General features: G+C 39.8%; 1 protein-coding gene across 1 annotated transcript; it reads left to right on the top strand.

Moving 5' to 3' along the window:
* The first annotated feature begins 1,650 nt into the window (after positions 1 to 1,650).
* Positions 1,651 to 10,221, top strand: MS3_00004720 (uncharacterized protein). Its single transcript, XM_051212686.1, has 2 exons — positions 1,651 to 2,372; positions 9,349 to 10,221. Exons 1-2 carry the CDS (start codon positions 2,327 to 2,329, stop codon positions 9,651 to 9,653), a joined length of 351 nt encoding a protein of 116 aa, XP_051064056.1. The 5' UTR covers positions 1,651 to 2,326; the 3' UTR covers positions 9,654 to 10,221.
* The last annotated feature ends 5,545 nt before the right edge of the window (positions 10,222 to 15,766 follow it).

Raw genomic sequence — 15,766 nt, 5'->3', positions numbered from 1 at the left:
GCATTTTAGGCTGCTAATATGATAAACTAATCCATAAAAAGTTACTGCATTTAGCCTAGGGACACTTACAAATATATAGCAAAAGGAGCCGGAAAACATATATATGTTAAGTAAAAAAAATCATTAAGTAAAAAAGTTGAACTCGCCTGGGTTGTTTTTGAAAATTAGATTATTCAGTGGACGACATATATAACGCCATTCGTGAGGAGTAGTAATGATCCAAAAGTATCCAGAATAAAACATGCAGTATGGCAATCACTTCCAGGGTGCTTGATGTTGTTGAGGTTTTTGGGACTCGCTCTGATCAGAACAACTGAATGAATCCAGATAATTGTGTGTGCCACTGAATGAGCCATCTAAAATGAACTTATGATTGCAGAAAACTTATAGCTGGAACTCACCGTATTTTTTTGGAGAAGTGTCATCCTTGTTGTTTGGCAATGGAACTCGAGAATATGAAATTAGGCAGGCAGTGGTCGGAAGAAAAGATATTACAGGATAGTTCATTATAAGCAAAGATGGATAGTGGCTAGCAGTGGAATCCAGGACGCGCGTTTCGTCCTGTTTGGGACTCGTCAGCTGGATGTACCTGCATCTCAGAGTTGATGTTCACTGATCAATTTCAGTCCAAAAACATCAATGGGAAAATTCAAGTAAAACAATGTCAGGATAGTTCATTGTTTAAAACAGGACGAGGTGTTAGGCGAAGGAACACTAAGAATTAGATCCAGATAACTATTCAATCCTTGATTGCATTATTCAAAGGATTATTAGAATACTGGATGTACAAAAATAAAAACCGATTGAGAAAGTTAATGTAAAATAAGGATTAACAATAACAGGTTGCGTTTCTTTAGTTGGGCTCACCAATGTAGAATTATGGTCTACTATGATATTAGTACTGCTCTAATAATAGACCTAATCCTAAATTTGTATATTTGTCATGATATAACTGCCTAATCTATAAGATCTTACGTGGAAGTCACACCATCGACTACACCAACTCACTGTATCGTATCAATTACTAATACATGATGTAGAACGACGTTAGGCTAGAGAAGGAACAATATATTTAACATGAATAGAAGATATAAGGTAACATTTAGATGGACCACGCCTGCATGGCCGAGCCATGCCATCCGATCAAATCCAGTCCATTCAATTCATTGTTCGCGCCTTCTTCATTGTTAGGTATTTCTCCGCGTTAAATGTTGAATATCTATTTTCTGAGTAGTCTCGTGTTCACAGCTTTGTGGATTGTGTGGCTATTGTCAAATGCCACTACAGATCTGACTCGACTTCAAAGTTGGGCAGACGATAACGAACTTACCTTTAACACTTCAAAGTGTAAAGTAGTCCATCTGCGACATGTTGCAAACTACAGTTACAACTTAGGAAACTCCTCTCTAGTAGTATCCCAAGTCGAAAAAGATTTAGGAGTCCTGGTGCCCCATGATTTGAAGTCTTACGCCAACTGTGACAAAAATGCCTTCCGAGCAAACCTTGCACTGGTAACGTTGAGGCGCATTTTTGGCCAGTTTGACGGAAGAACTTTCCACACAATCTTCAATAGTTTCATCCGTCCCCATTTAGAGTACGGAAACATAGTACTCCCCCCTCACTCCAAAAGGACAAGGTCACTTTAGAGCGTATCCAGCGGCGAGCCACGAAATCAGTTCGAGGACTCAAATCTAAGCCTTACGAAGAGCGCCTCCGTCCACTAGACCTTTACCCATTAGAATATAGGCGTCTTAGAGGTGATTTATTAATGGCTTATAGTATTCTTAACACTTCTGGACATCCTCTTAAACACCTACTTAAGCTTAGTTCGAATAACAACCTAAGGGGTAACACCCAGAAACTGGAAACACAACATAGCAAGACGGAATGTAGACACAATTTCTACTCCTTAAGAGTTGTCAAAAGCTGGAATTCGCTGCCAACCGAGCTAGTTCAAGCGACTTCTCAGGAGTCCTTCAAGAGGCAACTTGACCTATTCTTAAGGACCAAGAACAGCATCACATTATGATTTACCAATCTCTTTTCCTCTCTTATTGTTAAAATACCTAGGTTCCTGTCTGGAGGATTTGGTGATCCCCTGCTACTAGACACGGAAGCCTGTTAAGCGAAAGCTTCTTCTATTCCGTCAACAACCATTTGAACCATTTGAACCATTTGATATCGTAGACCGCTTGCTGTAAACTATGACCTTGAGAGGACGCGTACGTCAAGTTTGTTCCAAACTTCAGAAGTTTCATAGCTGTGCTCTCAGAGCAAGATTCTGAAGAAAAAAAAGAGAAACAGAAGAGCAGCAAGGCACTTGGATATGAACGCCAAACGTTGCTTAACATTGTGTAGTAGAACGGGCAGAGGTATAATAAATTAGAATAAATTCATATTATGTCTTGTTAGGATGAAGTGAAGTCAGAGGCTCCATATTAGAGAATGTACTAATGAAGAACAATGAGTTGTGTCGTTTAACAAGTTGGAGTAAGCTCACATGAAGGAAGGGAAGTCAAGGTTGGTACAAGGGAAGCGGTTTATTAGGAGGGTGTGTATATAGAGGGTGAAGTGTTAAGAATACTAATGACTATATATTTTGTTATCTAATTTTTTTTATTTTTTCGTCTGTCCGATGCCAGCTACACAATCCTAGTGTGAAAGTTCGAGTTAGCATGTTATAGGTTGTCTTAGTAGAATAGCTAATCCAGCATAATATTGGAAACATGAGTCTGAGTGGTGAGCGTAGGAAGACAATTTATATCACAGATTGACTGACTTATTCTCAATCATGAGGAGCCTGATACATACAAAATGTTCTGTCCCCACAAACACGGGTGGATTGAAGTTATCGCCCTCACCATCAATGCTTGCTGGTCAGTAACTCCACCCTCCCTCCTTTTGTAATGTTAGGCTCATTTAGGCTTATTTTTGTATATACGTCATACCTCACACAATCCTCTGTTTCACAACCTGTTGGAAAGCACTATTTCTATTAGTACCATTTTACAAGCTTATCAGGCAGTTACAAGCTATGGACTGTGGGTAAAGCATCGATGCAGTGCCTCTGTTGACTATAGTATAAAGTATAGTTTGCCAATCAGAGTATAAGCGTTAAGAAGGGTATATTGTAGGATAGTTGTTGTAAAGAAGGATTTTAGATTCATTTTGATAGAAATTACGGAGAATAAAGCCAAGGGATTTCCGCATTTTGGATGCTTTGGCTGAGATGTGTTCAGAGATATTAAGACTGTGTGAGTAATGTACCCCTAGGTCAGTTACTGATGCCAGTCTGGGCAGTGTGTGATTGCTAAGTGTTTCATTTTAAGAGATGTGTCTCCTATACATAACCAGCCTCATTTCTCTGTGTTGAACTCTAACCTCCAGCGTTTGCACCAGTTGTCTACCATGTTGAGTTCATGTTGGATTGTTTGCATAGTACTGCGTAAATCGCAAATGTCAGTTTTATAGATGACTTTTAAGTCATCGGCATAGAGGTAGGTCTTACCTGTGCTAAAACACTTGCATATATTGTTGATGTAGATTATAAAGAGCAATGGACCCAAGACACTACCCTGCACAACACCACTGGTTATTGGTCGAGGTGTAGATGTTTTAGAGTTAATGTTATTTATTTGATATCTGTTCGTAAGGAAAGACTTGATCCATTGCAAAAGGGGATTTATAATTGCAACTGACTTAAGTCTGTTGATTAGAAGATTATGAAGTACTTTATCAAAGGGTTTCTTAATATCGAGGTATAGTATGATAACTAGTTTCTTCTGGTCACGTATACGAGTAACCTCGTTAAAGAAGTCTATCAGGCATGTACTGCACGACCTTGTTCTAATGAAGCCGTGTTGTGACGGGTCTATTAGATGTTCCTTGAGTAGGTGATCAGATAGTTGATTTTGTATCACTTTTTCCATTATGCGTGATATGACTGGAGTGATATTTATAGGTCTGTAGTTTTCAACCAGGTTTCTCGGTCCGGATTTGTGTTTGGGAAGAACATACGTTACCTTCCAGGTTTCCGGATATGTACCTGTCTCTAAAGATAATGTGTATATTTTGAGTAGTAGCGTCTGTATGTCCGGTCCTGACATTTTATAAACGATTGAAGGGATGTCATCGGCACCAGAACTCGCATTTGGCTTAAGGGTTTTAATGGCGGTATGTATACTCCTAATGCCGAAGTTTATGGTACTAAGATAGTTTTTGCCGGTGCACTTTATGTCGATATCTGGAGCATCAGATGTATTCCGATTGTGAGGAAACCATTCACTTAATAGTTCACATATGACGGTTTGGTCATTATACGTTACTCCATCGTGCAGTAAGGAGTGAATGTTGTGGTCTGTGTTCTTTCTTATGCGTTTCGTGAGGAGACGACATAGGGCTTGGGCTTTAGATGCAGCAGCGAGCGCAGTACGTTCCTCTACCTGTTTATGCTTGTTGTGTTGACTTTGTACTCCGTCAAGTACAGAGTATATCTGGTGCAGGGCATTGAAGTCTTTTGATATTTAGTACATCCTTATCGGTTTTCGTAGTTTAGACCTAGTCTTTTAGTTTACATAGGGAGTAATTGTTTTAAAACCAATTTTAGAGGGTATAGTAGTGTCTAGTGCAGATTTGGTGGTGATATTGAATATTTCTAATGTTTCTAAGAGGTTATTACTGGTAAAGAAACTGCCCCAGTCAGAGTGCTTTATTAGAAATCGAAAGTTTTCGCAGTCAGCGTTTGCATAGTCTCTATATTGGAATCGCGTGTTTAATGTCTTTAATTTGTTGCATATGGCAAGAATCGGAAGGGTGCAGAGGACTATTTTATGATCGCTGTTGTGAAACTTTTCGCCAACCACCATTGATGTTGGTGTGACATTATGACAGAATATCAAGTCAAGAATGTTGTGATTTCGTGTAGGCAGGTGTACATGTTGTTGCCAGCCGTGTATGTCTAAGGACCTAAGTATGCTTTCAAAGCACAATGGGCCAGAATGTGTTTTCCAGTTGATGGTGGGAAGGTTGAAATCACCACATACAATTTTGTAAGTGAAGTCAAGCGAGGCAGGCTGAGCAAATGACTCACTTATAATAGTGTCAGTTGAACTAGGAGTGTTTGGAGCTCGATATATGCATCCGATTAGTATTTTACATTCATGAGTGTGCACAGTAAGCCGTATCGATTCAGGAAGTTTGCTGAGGACGTGGTCGCTATAGATTTCCGCTCTCAAATTTTTTGATACATAAACGAGACAACCACCACCCTTCTTGGTGACTCGATCACAGCGGAAGAGCTCATAGGTGTCTATTTGTAGATATGTGTCTGTGGTATCGGAGGACAGGCAACTTTCCGTTATCAAAACAAGTGAAGGGTTGTTTAGAAGTAATAGGGTGCGTAGGTAAGTCATCTTACAGGGCGGGTTTATTGCGCAGCCGTTCGCTCCGTTATAGTTTGTGGATGTGAAGCGTGGCCATTAAGAGTAAAGGATATTAGTGGGTCACTGGCATTTGGTTATAGGTGTCTACGAAGCATTGTCCGTGTATTTTGCTTTGCAACCACGGAGTAAGCAATGTCTGGGTTAAGAATAGAGTGCCAGGTGAGGATAGGGAACCGACTGGTGAGGTAGTAAGTCCTCATCAACTGAGGTGGTTGGGATGTGTTACGTATACCTCGACGAGTGATGTTTTCTGGTGCAGCAGTTGCTAGCTAGAAGAAAGATAGGGGCGACCGAGCCAAAACATGGCATCAGTACGTGATGTTACTGACAATTGGACTTAGCCATGTTAGCAAGTATAGATTACCTGGTTGTGGTCCGCGTGATTATCGTAACCAATGGTCAGACTTTGAATGACATGGCTCAAAATTGTTTGGAATGGCGCATGTGCATCTATTTTTTGTCTTCCCCGACATAATGAAACTCTACATTCCTCATAACATATTTTTGTTTATATTGCGCTTATTTAGATTTTCTTTTTAGGTCGTCTGTTCGACGCTTAGTTTTTTCTATTCCCACTGTTACTGTTACTGCCTGTACTATCATGAGATTTGGCCTGACAAATTTATCTCTGTGTTAATGAGGTATGACAACTTGAACAGATGCACATACGTACAGGTTCTACATTTATGACTGACTGGTATTCTCAGAAACCTACCACTCTTCAGATTTTAACAGGTTGGTTCACAATCTGATGTTTTGTCGTTGAAGCTCTGCCTACTATCATGTTTTATAAACACTCATCACAATACATTTACCGACATGTAACAACTGAACAATTATTTAGCATTACTTATTGAAGATTTAGTCAACTGACACGACGACCAGTTCATTATTTCGGCTTTCTGATAATCTTCGCTCTCAACCTCACATATGTCTGCTTGCGTTTCGCTGGACACAGAAAAGCCGCACAAAAAGGACCCATTAGAACTGAATTGAGTAACGAGAAAACCAAAAGTAGGTTCCAGGAACAACTGAGGTCACACTTAGGTAGTTCGGAAAACGAGGCTGACCCAGATGTTGCTTGGAAAGATATACAAGCAGCTGTGGAAATAGCAGTGACATCTATTAGTGATTTAGGCCACAGGGTTACAAAGAACCAATGGATTCCTTTCAAGGTCTATTGCACTGATGGATTCTCGTAAACTCATCCCATCGGGTTCTGAACACGATGAAGAGCGAAAACAAATCAGATCTAGGTTAAGCAAAAGTCTAAGGAACGACCGTGAGCAGTGGTGGGCAACGAAAGCAAAAGAGATGGAAAAGGCGGCGGCTATATGGAACACAAGACAGCTTTACAGATTAATAAAAGAAACTGGAATTACTGAGTCAAATGTAAGTGAGAATATCTCGGAAAAAGACGACACTCATCTGCTCCCAGTCCAGACGTTTAGAAAGATCGGCGAAACACATTAAAAAGCAGTTCAGCTGGTCTCCAGCTACTCTACAACTACCCATCATTCCCAGACAGTGTGAATGGAACATTGAAGTAGGTCCCCCAACTCTAGCATAAGTTCAAAAGGCTATAGCTAGTCTGAAACGAGGAATGGCAGTTGGTCCAGATGGATTGGCTCTAGAGGTCTTTAAGGATGGTGGACCAATCTTAGCGATTAGGTGGACTAATATTTTGGCTAAGATCTGGGAGTTAGACGTTATTCCATCTGACTGGTCACAATCACTTATCGTCACAATATATAAGGTAGGGTTAAAATCATCCTGTGACAACCATAGAGGGATTAGTTTAACTAATATAGTATCTAAAGTACTAGCCTCGATAATTATTGGACGCCCAACTAAGACTCGTGAACTGCAGACACGAGAAAATCAGTCTGTCTTCAGACCTGGTCATGGATGCATAGACCACATATTCACCATTCGTCAGGTTCTAGAACACAGGCATACTTATCGGCGTCCGACAATGGTGGTCTTTCTTGACTTAAAAGCAGCAGTTGACTCCGTAGACCGCGACATTCTGTGGCAGTGCCTGTCATTGAAAGGCGTACCTCAGAAGTACGTAAACCTTGTGAGGGCTCTTTACCCGAACACCACTAGTCGAGTCAGAGCTGATGGCGACTTGTCATCTGGTTTTGCGTCCGTCAAGGCTGCCCACTTTCTCCATTTTTGTTTAACTTCATCACAGACCTACTGATGGAAAGAACATTCACGTCGACTGAATTCTCGGGTATTGATCTCCTTCCAGGAGGTCCACTTGTCGACTTGGAATACGCAGACAACATAGTCCTGTTTGGTGAAGACACTGATAAAATGAAGAGTCTTCTGGTGGCACTAAGCAACTATACCAGAATGTTTAGAATGAGCTTCTCTCGTTTTGCTTTTGCTAACTTACGTCATCTATGGTGAAGGCGAGATATCCGTCTATCAATAAAAGGACAAGTGTACTGCGCGGCAGTTCGTTCTGCTCTATTTTACGGCCACGAAACATGGCCATTAAGAGTAGAAGACACTCGTAAGCTACTAGTGTTTGACCACAGATGTCTTGCCCTCAAATGCCCTGGTATGGCCGAGAGTGGGGTGGGGCCGCCTCCCCTCTCGAAACGCTCTCACATGGCCACGCGTATACAGCCTCTGCCAGGGAAGTCCTACTCACTGCCTTCTCGTGACAGGGGTGTTGTTTGCGAAAATGAGAGGACGAAAAGCGAATGTCCGGCGCTGTAACCGGACCCCAAACCAAATCAATGTTGCACATGGGCTCCAGTATCCTGCGGGAACAAATGGCGTATGAACCAATCGTTGGCCACCGGCTACCATGGGACTGGATCTCCTCACGATGCTCCACTGCCTTGTGGGTTAGACCTTTAGGTCAAAGGCTTGGGGTGTGGCCCCCTAAGAAAACCACCTGCTTCGGTTTGGGCACCCGGGCAGTATCCCAGCCCTCACACAAGTCGAATGATTTGTGTGGCGCATATCTACTTGGTGCCTCCTTGTACTAATGTTTATATGTTTAAATAAATAAATAAATAAGTAAACAGATGTCTTAGAAATATTGCTTGCATCTGCTGGTATCACCGGGTAAGTAACAGTGAGGTTAGATAGGGTATGGTAAATCAGTTGATGAGGTTGTGAGTCTTCATCGACTGAGATGGTTGGGCTACGTGTTGAGTGTGCCTGAACACCGATTACCACGACGTGCAATGCTAACGGGTGTTGGGGATGGTTGGAAGAAAGTCAGGGGTGGCCAAACCAAAACGTGGCATTAGTGCTTGAAGACACTAACATCTGGTCTGAGCCATGTTGGTAGATGCAGACTACTCAGTTAGGGTCCACGTGACTATCGTAACCAATGGTTGCAGACTCTTGGTGAGATGGCTCAGAATCGATCACAGTGGCGTCGGTGTATACACTGTCTGTCTTCCCTTAAACTAAGAGATTAAAATCGCTTCATATCTTCCTTTCTATGTACTAAATCTTTCTTCCTGTACTATATCCTTATATGCAATCTTTCATATATTGCCACTATTGACTTAACTACTCCTATGAATCCGGTGTTCATCTTGCTGTGCTAATGCGGTATGGCAACTTGGATTGATGCATATATGTGCCTGGTCCTACGTTGTAGCCGACTGACTGACTGATTGACTGATGTTATTGGTTCACACCAAAGTTTTTTTATACAGATGATACATGTATCTGTAACCTAATAAATTTAACTTAGTGTATTGTACGACTCTCTGGTTGGTTTTCGAGTTACACAGTTTTGTAAAATCTATTTTCTTTAGTTTTATAATTAACTGAAGGAAATGTTCCCATTTTATTCATTCTACGATCATTAGTTTACAGATGGTGTCTTACTTATTCTATTTAATGGGTCTTATTGATGGCTATTTTGTAGCATTTCATGCATATTATCCAACACCAACAACAGAAGAATTGTGTACATCAAATGTTAAACTAGCCTTTGAACTTATTCAAGCAGCTGGTATGGTTGAACCTCCAGCAAAACTTGAAGAAATTGTTGCAGGCGATAGCAGTGCTGTATTACGCGTGTTGTATGGCATCTATTCATATTGTGCACATATGGAGGATGAACAACGTCGGTATGAAATAAATAATATTCGGGAACAAGGTGAGATGGATGAATATTACGGTAATAACCAGAAACCTTCTGTACAACATGGTCTAATTAATTTATCGTGAAGTATATGTAACTGTGATAATATGTCTCTGCTGTTTTCTGTGATGTTAACATTTTAAAAATTACTGTGGAATAAAATGCGTTACCACTGGAGTGATTTACTTTTAATAAATAACAGATTATCGTTTGATGTTCTTTAGTTACTTTCTTTTTAGAAACAATAAACAATAAAACGAATTTGTATGTAAGTACTCCATTATATTATTTCTCTCTCTGTCTCTCTCTCTCACACACACACTCCTTTGCGAATCTACGCTCTGCAGTCTGACATTTTTTACACTAATAAACGTTCTGATGTCAGTTTTGTAGTTATCTACATTATTTTTTTGCGGTTAATTGTTTTACTTTCCTAACAATTGATGTCAGTTTCAATTTCTAGATACGATAATAAAAGCAATAACTTTGAAAAGATTCATTTATGATTATGTTCCTTTTGGTTAACTGATAGTGTAGTTTATTATTTTTCTCTGCGCTATGTAGTTTTATTGTATATTGTATAAGTTTTCTGCGCCCGTGAGTTTTATCTCACTGAATGTATTCATTACTACCAAATAGAATGGGGTTTTGTTTTTCTAGACGTTTATTTCTTGCTCTTATTACAACGTTTATGTTATATACCATTTCATTGGACAAATATATGAAATAATCATGCCTACATGTATACAAACGGAATATCTTAAAGAGATCAACTTTAGACAACAGTCATCTGTTAACATCGAGAAAGATTTGTCTTATAAAGAAAAAATTGAAAGTTCAACATCAGAGAGTGATTTGAATTTCACAATAAGCATTCGTAAAAATAGTTTGTTCATTTACAAGTTCTATTCCCAATCCAGTTCATGATTCAAGTTACACTAAATATTTTATTCGCACAACAAATGTTTACATGAGCTTCTGATTATTATCTCATACTAACTTAAGCCCCATAACATTGTGCACTACATTCGCTTTTCGTGAAAGCAATTAGGCAGCCATGTAAGTGATGCTCACTTCGAGGCAGCGTGGAATGATATAAGAAAAGCTGTGGAAACAGCAGTGGCATCTGCTTAACTTCGGAACTACTTCAGTGGTTCCAACATGCGCGAGTAGTGATTTCATGATAATTTTGACCAGATTATTGTAATGCAAACATAGTTTATATTCCAAGAAAACACCCTACACTAGTAATGCAGTACAGATCGAAACACTGAACAGCACACCTGTTTTTGTTTTTAACAAGCACTTGTGGGGAAGATGAATCAACTTGATGAAAATGAAATCGATAACAACAAGATTTCACCAACTATGAAATAACCAAGGTTGCACAGACTTCTAACACAAGTGACGACAACTACACACACACACACACTCAACTTTACTGGCAACTGTCGACCTAACCATTGAGATAAACAAGTTGCAAGGCAGTAGTATTCTGAGTTTAGATGTATAAGATATCGCCCAGATATTTTCGGATTACCATGTAGACCGTACGGAAGAATTAAGTTTCTGTTCAACATGACTATATTATATTATCTGCATGGTATCGGTTTTCGAGTAGTGTACCCAGAACAAACATCAATGAAGTTGGCAACGCTACAGAATTTCTAAAACATTGTGAAACAGTTGTCAAAATAATAATATGGACTATACTATTGTGTCATTAAAAAGACTATGAATGTGGTAAATAAACATTTCCGTTGAATCTGAATACAGTACATTTTTAATATAAAATGAATATTTAATTATTAATGAAAAAGTATTACGATAGTTGTGGTTATAGTTTTGATGAATCATTCTGTTTAAAAATTAGGGAAATACTGAAAGAATTTATGTTGTTTAATAGAAGAAGATTGGTGAAGATTACAGATTGTTTCTAATCATAATATAATATTTAGTAAACCAGATAACACTACATCAATCATGATGAAAACTTGATTTGCAGAGAAGTTGAAAAGATGTAAGAGTAAGGTGTATTTCTGAAGAGTATTGATATGATAGGGAAGGTCTTATATACGTTGTAGAGTTAAACACCTTCAAAATGGATTTACTCTACTCGCCTATAGTATTGAATTATACTTATTTTTCTGGCAATACTTTGTACATCAACGTGTTATTTTATTTTTTAAAAATATCTCTTCTAGTGGGCAGTTGTCTTGGTTTTTGATATCAGCTTATTGAAGAGCTACATCAATATTTCGGTCACAGGAGTATCTATCACCTGGGTACATTTCATTTACTATTCAGGATTTTACCCGTGCACCACTCATAATGAATTACGGAAACATAACAAGTGAAAGTCACCGTATTATTCTCGTGAACATAATCACCACATATGTTTATGAATAATAGTTTTAATAGAGATCTGAAAATGAAAATGTTGTTGCTTAATATAATAGGGAACTTTCGAAACAACAAAATGACTGAACTGACGCATAACCTAGGACAGCAAGGCAACACTTTATATCAACGAAATTCGAAAGTGTGAAGTAAGTGTAAAAGTAATTATAAGGGCAGAACATTGCGGTGCAAGAAAGCGTTATCAATGAGAAATTATGAATGTGGAGTAAAAATAAAATACTTGCATTTGCAATGGGACCATCGGACATAAGCTTCTCAGTGCGGGCTTCAACAAGTTCATTGAATTCCTGGCGTTTGCGATTTGCCACCTCACCAGATGAAATCGATTTCCTGCCACGAACGCCTGACGATTTTGCATGTGTTTTTATACTTCTAGTGGAAGTTTTGGAATTTTTAGTTGAGGCAGCAACTCGTTGTAACTTTGGACCGTTTTCCGACTCCGCTGTACTAGTTGATAGACATGAAGGGATTAGAGGTAAAAATAAATGTGATTTGAATTTAAAGCTCTTTAAATCTAGTAAATGAGAGTACAACCGAAAGCATAACTTGATTACTTGATTATTTAAACCACACAAATTCAAAACCAAACCGATGGCACTAGAAATATGTATGATAATGTTGATTGTCTCAGAATCCCCTATTAGGTCTATAAGAGAATATGGCTAAGAGACATGATCCTTAAACCGAGACACTATGACATTAGCTTGAACATGAAAATTACTGTAGCTAGCTTTAAATCACTTAAATATACCATTCCGATAAAGTCAACTGACAAACTTACGCCTGTTGCTGTTCGTAAAATAGCAAAGACCTAGAGGAAGAAAGTTGAGATTAAAGAAAAGAAAACGAGAACAAACAATGATTGGTATGGAAACGAAAGAACATTCAGTCACCTCGAATGCTTTAACTAGAGAAAACGGGTGATAAATGAGTGTGAGCAGGGTCAGTGGAAAAAATAACAGTGTAAATAGATGTAGGATGAAGATGGATATGAGTGGGATAAATGGAGGTTAAAGTAAAAAAATGTTGATACTGATGAATAAGTTTTGTGCATTCCCTATCATTTTTCTTGTGGTCGAGTGGTCTAAGGCGTTGGATCTGTCCTGCAGTGTTAATGGGCGCCGGATCGAGTCCCAACCACATCAGAGTTGTTCACAATCACTCGAGGCACAACATAACCAACAGGTGACACTCTGCGGCCCCACCCCACTCTCGGCCATACCAGGGCATTTGAGGGCAAGACATCTGTGGTCAAACACTAGTAGCTTACGAGTGTCTTCTACTCTTAATGGCCATGTTTCGTGGCCGTAAAATAGAGCAGAACGAACTGCCGCGCAGTACACTTGTCCTTTTATTGATAGACGGATATCTCGCCTTCACCATAGATGACGTAAGTTAGCAAAAGCAAAACGAGAGAAGCTCATTCTAAACATTCTGGTATAGTTGCTTAGTGCCACCAGAAGACTCTTCATTTTATCAGTGTCTTCACCAAACAGGACTATGTTGTCTGCGTATTCCAAGTCGACAAGTGGACCTCCTGGAAGGAGATCAATACCCGAGAATTCAGTCGACGTGAATGTTCTTTCCATCAGTAGGTCTGTGATGAAGTTAAACAAAAATGGAGAAAGTGGGCAGCCTTGACGGACGCAAAACCAGATGACAAGTCGCCATCAGCTCTGACTCGACTAGTGGTGTTCGGGTAAAGAGCCCTCACAAGGTTTACGTACTTCTGAGGTACGCCTTTCAATGACAGGCACTGCCACAGAATGTCGCGGTCTACGGAGTCAACTGCTGCTTTTAAGTCAAGAAAGACCACCATTGTCGGACGCCGATAAGTATGCCTGTGTTCTAGAACCTGACGAATGGTGAATATGTGGTCTATGCATCCATGACCAGGTCTGAAGACAGACTGATTTTCTCGTGTCTGCAGTTCACGAGTCTTAGTTGGGCGTCCAATAATTATCGAGGCTAGTACTTTAGATACTATATTAGTTAAACTAATCCCTCTATGGTTGTCACAGGATGATTTTAACCCTACCTTATATATTGTGACGATAAGTGATTGTGACCAGTCAGATGGAATAACGTCTAACTCCCAGATCTTAGCCAAAATATTAGTCCACCTAATCGCTAAGATTGGTCCACCATCCTTAAAGACCTCTAGAGCCAATCCATCTGGACCAACTGCCATTCCTCGTTTCAGACTAGCTATAGCCTTTTGAACTTATGCTAGAGTTGGGGGACCTACTTCAATGTTCCATTCACACTGTCTGGGAATGATGGGTAGTTGTAGAGTAGCTGGAGACCAGCTGAACTGCTTTTTAATGTGTTTCGCCGATCTTTCTAAACGTCTGGACTGGGAGCAGATGAGTGTCGTCTTTTTCCGAGATATTCTCACTTACATTTGACTCAGTAATTCCAGTTTCTTTTATTAATCTGTAAAGCTGTCTTGTGTTCCATATAGCCGCCGCCTTTTCCATCTCTTTTGCTTTCGTTGCCCACCACTGCTCACGGTCGTTCCTTAGACTTTTGCTTAACCTAGATCTGATTTGTTTTCGCTCTTCATCGTGTTCAGAACCCGATGGGATGAGTTTACGAGAATCCATCAGTGCAATAGACCTTGAAAGGAATCCATTGGTTCTTTGTAACCCTGTGGCCTAAATCACTAATAGATGTCACTGCTATTTCCACAGCTGCTTGTATATCTTTCCAAGCAACATCTGGGTCAGCCTCGTTTTCCGAACTACCTAAGTGTGACCTCAGTTGTTCCTGGAACCTACTTTTGGTTTTCTCGTTACTCAATTCAGTTCTAATGGGTCCTTTTTGTGCGGCTTTTCTGCGTCCAGCGAAACGCAAGCAGACATATGTGAGGTTGAGAGCGAAGATTATCAGAAAGCCGAAATAATGAACTGGTCGTCGTGTCAGTTGACTAAATCTTCAATAAGTAATGCTAAATAATTGTTCAGTTGTTACATGTCGGTAAATGTATTGTGATGAGTGTTTATAAAACATGATAGTAGGCAGAGCTTCAACGACAAAACATCAGATTGTGAACCAACCTGTTAAAATCTGAAGAGTGGTAGGTTTCTGAGAATACCAGTCAGTCATAAATGTAGAACCTGTACGTATGTGCATCTGTTCAAGTTGTCATACCTCATTAACACAGAGATAAATTTGTCAGGCCAAATCTCATGATAGTACAGGCAGTAACAGTAACAGTGGGAATAGAAAAAACTAAGCGTCGAACAGACGACCTAAAAAGAAAATCTAAATAAGCGCAATATAAACAAAAATATGTTATGAGGAATGTAGAGTTTCATTATGTCGGGGAAGACAAAAAATAGATGCACATGCGCCATTCCAAACAATTTTGAGCCATGTCATTCAAAGTCTGACCATTGGTTACGATAATCACGCGGACCACAACCAGGTAATCTATACTTGCTAACATGGCTAAGTCCAATTGTCAGTAACATCACGTACTGATGCCATGTTTTGGCTCGGTCGCCCCTATCTTTCTTCTAGCTAGCAACTGCTGCACCAGAAAACATCACTCGTCGAGGTAAACGGTGGCTGGGTATACGTAACACATCCCAACCACCTCAGTTGATGAGGACTTACTACCTCACCAGTCGGTTCCCTATCCTCACCTGGCACTCTATTCTTAACCCAGACATTGCTTACTCCGTGGTTGCAAAGCAAAATACACGGACAATGCTTCGTAGACACCTATAACCAAATGCCAGTGACCCACTAATATCCTTTACTCTTAATGGCC

The sequence above is a fragment of the Schistosoma haematobium genome (assembly GCF_000699445.3).
Source record: "Schistosoma haematobium chromosome Unknown HiC_scaffold_234, whole genome shotgun sequence".
Taxonomy (NCBI): Eukaryota; Metazoa; Platyhelminthes; class Trematoda; order Strigeidida; family Schistosomatidae; genus Schistosoma; species Schistosoma haematobium.
This window is presented reverse-complemented; position numbering and strand designations above follow the sequence as displayed.